This window comes from Panicum hallii, chromosome 5 (genome assembly GCF_002211085.1).
Source record: "Panicum hallii strain FIL2 chromosome 5, PHallii_v3.1, whole genome shotgun sequence".
NCBI classification, from domain to species: domain Eukaryota; kingdom Viridiplantae; phylum Streptophyta; class Magnoliopsida; order Poales; family Poaceae; genus Panicum; species Panicum hallii.
Window position 1 is genome coordinate 15717464 of NC_038046.1, and position 8661 is coordinate 15726124.

Sequence of the window (8661 nt, forward strand, 5' to 3'; positions counted from 1 at the left end):
ATTAGACCCACCGTGAACCAGCTGGGGTATCGGCGAGAAGCTTCCCTCCTTGATCTTGTTTGGTGATTTGTCTTACCTCCACGCACTGATGTTATGCCGGCTTCTCGTCTTCATGCCGGGGGCAGGTCCTGACCTTCGCCAGCTGCTCCTGACCTCCGCGAGGTGCCCCTGAGGTGGCTCATCGCCTTCGCATGCAGCTAGGGGTGAGGATCTGGTTGCGCCGCCCATGGGACAGTCCTCGCTCATGGAGAAAAAGCAGAGAAGAAGCGGTGGATGAGAATGGGAGATCTGGTGAGAGGAATGAGTATTTAAAAAATAGAGGCCCATAGTCTAGAATAGCCCCCTGCGTCGCAGAACACTAGGGATCAGGATCTCTCTATGATACGTCTGACCGATGCCTGCTCTCGAAATGCCGCAAGGATATGAACCTTGGTTGTCTACTATAGAGGCTGAGGCTGGTTCAGTGACCGTCTGGGTTCTCCTCCCATCCCCAGAGAAATAAGTATTGAATGAATGAAAAAAGATACAGTTGTAAAAATACGTGGAGCACGTTACGCCACGCGTCCGTCCGGAGACATCGGAGCGCTCCCATCTCATTCGTTCAGAAGCCATGCCCACGGTGGCGAAAAATGACAGAGTGTTTACAGGGCCACGAGCACCAATTTTTGGTACCATAGACCGTAAACGGGCTCCTACTAAGATCATGTACCATATATAGGTGGCTATCTTTTCTCTTCTTTTCTTGAGGCCATGTCATGACTCATGACGTGTTTTGTTATATCCTTTTAAAAATGGGAAAATAAATATTTTGTATTTATCATCCACTAAGAACAACAAAATTTTATTTGGAAAAATAGATACATCAATAAAAATGTATATGCAAAAGAGCATTTTCTAGAGATCCACTTGTGTATGCAAATCCATGTAAGCAACTCTTTCCATTCTCAAACAAATTAAAACAGTTCATTCATTCAATAATATTGAAAATTTGAAAAGCATTGCAGGGAAGTAATTAAGGACCAAAACTCAAGAAACAAACTTCAAAAGTTGGGTCCTCAAAACACCCCTACATGCATAAGTCCCTAATAAGAGGTTTGGCTGGACGGCCTAAACCTTACTTATTTGCCTAATGAGAAGCTATAACTAGATACCAAATTTAACTCATTGGAAACAGCAAAACCATTACAACAATTCCTGCATCATCAGCTAGTAGCAAGGGAAGTTGAAGTCACCAAGATTGCTTCCTGCATTACCAGCACCAGAGCTTTCTCCGGCAGGAGAAGACTCAAGCGCAACTCCAGTCCCACCATGACCTTGTAGGGTAGTAGATGAATCAAACCCCTTGCTATGACCACCACCGGTTTGCCCTCCATTACCACCAGTGTTTCCCAAGTCAACTTTCAGTCCAAGTGAGCTGTTGTAGAATGGCTGATGAGAGGGAGTCAAGGGCGAGCTAGCATCTGCATAGTTGTGATGAGGTGGCTGCACAAAGTTGTAATTCTGCGGGTTGAAAGAAAACTGTTGGGACTCTAGGTGTGGTGGGGATGAAAGCTGTGGTGACAGCAATGGAGGCGATGAACCATTTGATGCTGGAGTTTGCAGTGACGATGGTTGAGGTGGTGTTGAAGGCGATACAGGAGACAATGAGAAGGGGTGTGAGCTGTTACCATTGATGTCCAGCCCATGGATATGATAGTTGTAAGGGTAGGCTTCCTTAGGCAGTGGTGCTTGGAGTCTCACCACGATGGAAGGAGCATGTGGAGCTAGAGGGTGCTGCTGCAATTCTGATTGCATCTGCTGTGATGGAAGCATCAGCGGGTTTGGAAGCGAGGAGCCTGACCTCGCTAGCATTGGATGAGACGTGGATGGCCATGGATGCTGCTGGAAGGATGCTTGTGATAGAGACAATGGAGAATACTTCGGCGGCGGGGAAAACTGTGAAGCTAGTGATGAACACCACCACTTGGGCTGCAACAGTGATGGATCTCTCAGGCGGCCCCCAGCTTCCACATGGTTATCACGGAGTAGGGCAGGCGAGCAATCCTTAATCTCTTGCATGACCCATGTGAGCTTACGGTACATCTCATAAAGCTCGGTGACATCAAGATCCTCTTCCTTACCATAGGCATACTTGGCCGTCCTTGAAGCTTCCTGGGCCTCCTTGATCCGCACCATGTTCTCCTTCTGCCTCTTGTCCGCCATGGCCTTGTCTTTCTCCAGCTGGAACAATTCATTCTGTAAGTCGGTGACTTTGGCTTTCTGTTCTTCACTAGTATCAGACTCTGTTGGCACGCCCCCTGAAAGGAAAGCATCAACGATAGGGCTAGCGTCTGGGGTACCGAAAGAGGAAAACCTCTCGTTTTCGGACTCCAACACGACAGCCACCCTCACACCCGTAAGGGTGGAGAGGTCAGAAGCAGCCTTGAAAAGCCCGGAACGCCGCTTGAAGAAGGTGAGACCACGGCCTCTACCATCCTCAATGAAGCTCACTCCTGACCTCCTACCCCGCTTCGGCATCTTGAAATGAAGAACAAAAAGGCTACTATATATGATGGATATGTGACCAAGATAAGAAATGTATTTCTTGTGAGAGCAAATGTGTTTTGGTGAGAATGGGTATGCACACCCCCACCCCTTATATAGAAGAAATATTGGTGTATCGGGAAACAAATCTCCTAAGTTTGGAAGTGTACAATATTTCATGTAAAGTTTTACCACATGTCTCTGAACACTGGGTCATTCTTTTGTGCGAACAAAATGGGCCTAGCTGTCAGTAACCTTAAGAAATCTTTAAATAAAATAGTGCGTAAACAACAGAATTCTTGTAGATTGAACTAGACTATGTACATCTGTTTGCAAATTATTAGTCAAATATTAATTGATTCTAAAAGCAAAAGGTGTATATTTATCCCGATCCTTTAACTATCACATTACCATTTTAGCAAGAATTGATTAACACCCTTTTTTAGTCTCCAGCTAAGCTTTTATGCAATCAATATATGATTTTTTTTATTGCAAATACCAAACAAATCTTATTCGTATAAATTAATCACCATTATTAAATTATTTGAATCCAATCTTTTGCATTCATTACTTACTATAAAATTGTATCTCAATCATTGGAATTGTAACAGGTAATATGATCTATCAACCTGCCAGTTGGATGCATAATAATGTACTAAAAGTACCACCTACGAAATCTAAGCATCAATTGTAAAAAAAGTACCAGTCTTCAAACTTGGCTCCGGAGTGACATGTAGATCCCGAAACTCCCAAAATGTACAATATCCGTAAATTTGCTAATTGTTTCATAGTGAGGTCCAAATCTCCATAGCTTTCATTAAACATGTCTAAGTGGCAGACTGATTGGGTGACGATGTAGGCATGGCATTCATGTGGGGCCTGCAGCCCTATCTTCCTCCTCCACCCCTCTCTCTCTCTCCTCTCTCTAATTTCCCTTGCCCGCGAGGTTGTCGCCGGTGGTCCCTCACGTGCCCGCGGCGCCGCCACCGACCAGCACGTCCTCGCCTGCGTGGTCGGCGCTGGCCGACGTGTTCTTCCCCCTCTGCTGCCGGCCACCTCGGCCTCCTCGCCCTCGTCCTTCCCCTCCGCCGTTGGTCGCCTTGGCCTTCTCACCCGTGTCCTTCCCCCTCCTTGCTCGCCGTCTCGGTCGCGCCTTGGTGATCTCGGCGTCCCCGAGCTCGTCACGTGAGAGAGGAGTGGAGGGAGACAGGGTTGACATGCAGGTCCCACATGTCTGGTCCACATTATTGTCCAATCAGCATGGCACTTAGATACGTTTAATGGAAGGTATGAAAATTTGGGCCTCACATAAAACAGTTAGTAAGTTTTGGAATTTGAATGTGCATTTTGAGAGTTTAAGGTCCGACAGGACACTTTGAGCTAAGTTTGAGGACCAACGGTGTATTTTAATGTAAAAAATGTGGGATCAAACTTCTCAATATAAGTGTATTGACGTGAGATCACTTGCATCTGGTCTAGTCTAATTCCTCAGGATATGAATGGATCTTCTCAAATGCCGATCACTTTTCGCCATAAAGTTAGGCCCATCACCACCACCACCTAAGCTGCAAAGAAATGATCAGCCGCCTACCCATCTTTTCCCCAGGATAATTCAGGTGGTGGTCGTCTTCTGGGTGGTAATATGGATAATTTTAGGGACAACTAATGCTTTGGAGGGAGAAACGGGTGAAGCCCTTATTTTTTACTCGTTCCCCTCAGCGTAAGCCATTTTAGGGTTTAAGGAGAGCTTCTCCGACGAAATCAAATTTTTTTTACGGTAATATTTCTACAAGGGCGTCCGAACGTGCCTCTCGCTCAGGTCGGAGATGTGGTATGGATCCAGCGACACGGACCCGAGTTTTTCCTTCAAAGCGTGCCTTTTCAAATCCAGCCAACAGCCCACCGCTGTTTCCTTCGTTTTTTCCCTCAGGCTGCTCTAATCAATTTCCCAGGCGTCTTCACCAATGGCATCAATAGCTGGCCTACGCTGCCAAGCTCAGCCTCACCTCCGTCGTCAGTGTGCTCGTATCTCACTCCCGAAGCCTTGGGAGCGCTTCGTTGGGTAGAACCGCGCCCCCGCAGCATCCTCTGGCACCCTTATGCATGGAGTCATAGAAGTCATCTCCTCCAGCGACGGCTACTCAAGGCGCTCGATTTTTCTGTGGCGGGAGGAAGGGGTTGGCGCATGTGCAAGGGGGACTTCTCTAGGGCCAGAGGCGAGCGTCCGCCCAATGCGAGCAGGGGCGGGCGACCGGTGGCTAGCAGCGGGCAGGCGTCCGCGGGATGCATGCACTGGGTGGAGCGTCGGACGGCCTTAGGGCACCGAGCTGAGATGTTACGAAGATTTTTTTTGGATGTTGCAAGAGATGATTTATGTTGTTGCAACAAGTGATCGGTTTTCATTCGATGTTTTCAATTTGTGATTTCTGATGTTGCAACATATAATTTTGGATCCCAAAAGGTAAAAGTCAATGTTGCAAATATTGTTTCTGCTTGTTATCATTTTAAGTGGATGTTGCACGATGCATAATGTACACGTTGCGAGAGGAATAATTTTACGTATGATTTTATATGTTGCAAGAGGTGACGTCCGATGTTACCTTAGTGAATTCTCGATGTTGCGACGAAGCGTCCCATAGGAATTTTCCCATCGGACGTCCGTGCGCTAGCAGCGCCATTTTTTTATCCATTTGGAAGGTTTAACCAGATACTACTGGTGGAGAAGCCTTACCAAACTGGCCTCGATCGACAGGATCGGCAATCGATCAGAGTGGCATTCGGTGTTAAGCTGAACAAGGTTATCACACATCTGAATCGTCATGACTCTTATCCAAAACGAGCATGCCAACGGGCATAGAGAGATCAATGCCGATCCCATTGTTAGATCGTAGCTCTCCCACGAACACGGCGAATCACAAAACTGTTCAGGCATGAATCCATGCCCTGAAGCAAGACGGAGGGGTAAAAAAGATCAGTCTCAATGTAAATGATAGTCTCAGTTCTGTAGCAAAGCTACCCAGGCGTCCATAGCGTTAAAGCTCACAAAAATGGAAACACAGCACAAACTGTGACAGAACCACAACTACCTTCCGCCGTAACTCAGGTGGTCATGGTCTTACAAAAGATGGGCAGGCGGCTGATCATTTCTTTGTAGCAGCCTGTCCAATAAATTTCGTAAGGACATAGCAATCTGGTGGCGTTATGTTCATGTAGTAGTTATGTATCGTCTGTGTTATTTCGAACCCAAACTTCTTGTAGAAAGAGATGGCGTCGTCGTTGTTTGTCTGAACATGCAAGTATATCTCAGAGATGTTCTGCTTTGCAGAGAGATCAAAAACATGGTTCAGCAACTTCGTCCCTGTCAACATAAAATCAACCAATTATAAGATGCTATAGATCCTATTGCAGTACATTTTTATGTGTAAAGTGCAAAACTTCAGAATTTGTTTTTCTCTTTGCAGTTTGTAGCCCAACCATGGGAAGTCAACGAAAAATAAACATATTTTTTTCAACTACCATCCATCTTTGAAAGCAAGAACAGCACAGGTAGCAAACAGAAGTTGGTAAGGAATATCATACAGATACAAACTTTCTTATCATGTGTTCTCGCGTCTTTTAAAGACTTCTAAAACCGCTATGTGGACCTATTTGCTTTTAGTATGGACTCAAGTGTAAACGGCAGAAATTGTGGCAGAATGTCCACATGTAGTATTAGATTTGATTGTTAGCTCCTAAAACTCAAACTGGAATCCATGACGCTTGACAGCAAGAAAATAGATAGCAGAGTCAACAAGTGGTGTTACCTTATTATTTAGCAGGCTCAGAAACAATCAAAATAGTAAAGGTGACTAGTTTTGAGGGAAAGAGACTAGCTGTCAAAGGCTTAACCTTATAGGCAGAGCCAGGCTTAAAACATGTGTGGATTTTAGTAAAAAGAAAATGCACCATACTGGCAAAATCCTAGACAAAGTCATTATCATGCTACACAATTATTGCACAATGAATTTTTAACCTTTCTGTTTAAGTTAGAAAGTATTTTATCTTTGACATGGAAAGAACAATCAAGTAATAACACTGATTATTTAACATGAGGGTTCAGTTGTACTGAAGAACAAGCACACTAAGCATTGAAAAGCATCAGCAATATGCACCAACTCTAGCAGTTAAATGCAAACAAGTTGAGAAGATACTAACATGAATGGTACCAGCAATTTGGAATCACCCTAGCAAGTACAATGAACCACATTCTTAAAGAAGATCAGTTAACAATAATATTGTCCACTAAACAGCGCATAAGATGTTCCATACAACATAAAAGCATCTTCCATGAAGTTGGTAAGACTACTACTTTTTTAGGTAGTGTGTTAAAAGAAGGTATGGTGTTAGAACATTGTTAACAAAGTTAAGATAAATTCTAGAATAAAATGGCAGTGGTGCATTTTAATCTGTATACAACTATAATGCAATTACTTTCACAATGTCAACTATCAGGAACCGATGTGTGCATACTCAAGATGTAATCACCGCATATCTATCCAAATCAATGATGATGTACGCATATCTATTCACTTCCAGAGGTGCTCCCATCTAACATGGAAAACAGGTTGATCTCTTCACATCACTGAAAAACATGAATTAGACAGGAAAACACTCACCGATACCAAGGCCACGGTACGGTGCCAATACACCCAAGGTCATGATGTAAACTCGGACCGCCCCTCCTTCCTTCTTCTCCAGGCGACACGCTATTGCACCGACGCATATATCGCTGTAGTAAGCTGCATCAAATGCAAGGAAACGAGCATAAGTTATCAGCATCACTCATCCAGAGGGGCCGCAACCAATTCAATCCAGAATCAGCTGGACCCAAGTCCCAACAGACGAATCAATATACACAGTATCTGCCCCAAATGCATCCGTACAACCTGGGGCAATCACACTTCAGTGCCCAGCCTAAACACCACAGCTACCTATCACCCCTTTTTACGCATCACATTCGTGTGAATCCTAACTGCTTGGTTCTTAATCAGGCCGTAAATGCTCATATGTTGGGACTCTAATCGTAGATCCAATGACTCCAGGAAACCAATCGTGGATAGAATCATCGAACAAGGAATAAAGGAGGGCGAGACGGAGAGGAGAGGGGTGGGATGGGATGGGTGGACGAGCGCACCGAGCTTGGAGAAGTCCTTGGATGCGATGGTGTCCTGGTAGTACTTGTCGTTGTAGCGGACGGGGAAGAGCGCCGTGTTGAGCTTTTTGAGCTGCATCACGTTCTTGTCCCGCACGCCGTCCAGCGACGTCCGCTCGGCGCCGCCGCCGCCGCCGCCCTTCTCCTTGCTCGTGGCGGCCTCCCCGTCCCCCGCGCCCATCCTCGCACTCCCTCCTTCCCGTAAGGCACCTGTCCTCTTTCTTCCTTGGCCGCGCTCTCTCTCTCGTCGGAGTTTGAGACTTGCGTGCGGCGCGAGCAAGGCGGCGGCGGTGTCTGGCTGACCTTCCCTCTGGTGCGGTTGGTCTCCCAGCCAAAAACCCTTCTTCCGGCTCTCTTTGGCTGTCTGGCTGTTCCCGGCTCCTCTCGCTGCCAAGTGGGTCCCCCTGCAGCCACGGTGGAGCGGTGGTCTGCGAAGAGCCAAAGATAATGTTGCGTTGCGTGCACTTACAACCAGATCATGCCTTCTTCTTTATTCTTCCTTTTAGCTTATAGGTAGAAAATGATACAAGTATTTCCAAATCCAAGCGATCGGATCGTTTTATACTTTTATATTTTATATGAAGAAATGAATACTACTTTCTATCTCAAGAAGTATACGTGGCTCCCGTCTGGACTTTTGATACTTCGATGATAAAATATAATTTATTGTAAGTCATTTTGATTGTTTGAAATGCCAAGTAATTTTGAATGGAGGCAACATTATGGTTGTGGTATCCATAATCAATCTTTAAAAGAAGAGAAGAGAGAAAAGATTGTATCTCCCGTATATTCAAGTTTAGGAGGAAACTCGACTGTCAACAACAACTTTGTTCTTTACACCTCCAAAAAAGAGTATAAAGCCAATTTGATCCTATAAACAATTCAACTTTGCCCAATCTATCCCTAATGAATTTTATCTTCTTTTTATTTCTTCATGCAGGTTGTAT

At 45.2% G+C, this 8661-nt stretch overlaps 2 protein-coding genes across 2 annotated transcripts; both read right to left on the reverse strand.

Annotated features, from left to right (window-relative positions):
* Window positions 1-1206: 1206 nt before the first annotated feature.
* Window positions 1207-2517, reverse strand: LOC112892475 (transcription factor RLM1-like). Its single transcript, XM_025959630.1, has one exon. The coding sequence runs from the start codon at window positions 2515-2517 to the stop codon at window positions 1207-1209; it is 1311 nt and encodes a 436-aa protein (XP_025815415.1).
* Window positions 2518-5485: 2968 nt separating this feature from the next.
* LOC112891872 (N-alpha-acetyltransferase 50) lies at window positions 5486-8072 on the reverse strand. The gene is made up of 3 exons (XM_025958868.1): window positions 7697-8072; window positions 7179-7301; window positions 5486-5881 (listed from the first exon to the last, which is right to left on the reverse strand). Exons 1-3 carry the CDS (start codon window positions 7893-7895, stop codon window positions 5664-5666), a joined length of 540 nt encoding a protein of 179 aa, XP_025814653.1. The 5' UTR covers window positions 7896-8072; the 3' UTR covers window positions 5486-5663.
* Window positions 8073-8661: the final 589 nt, after the last annotated feature.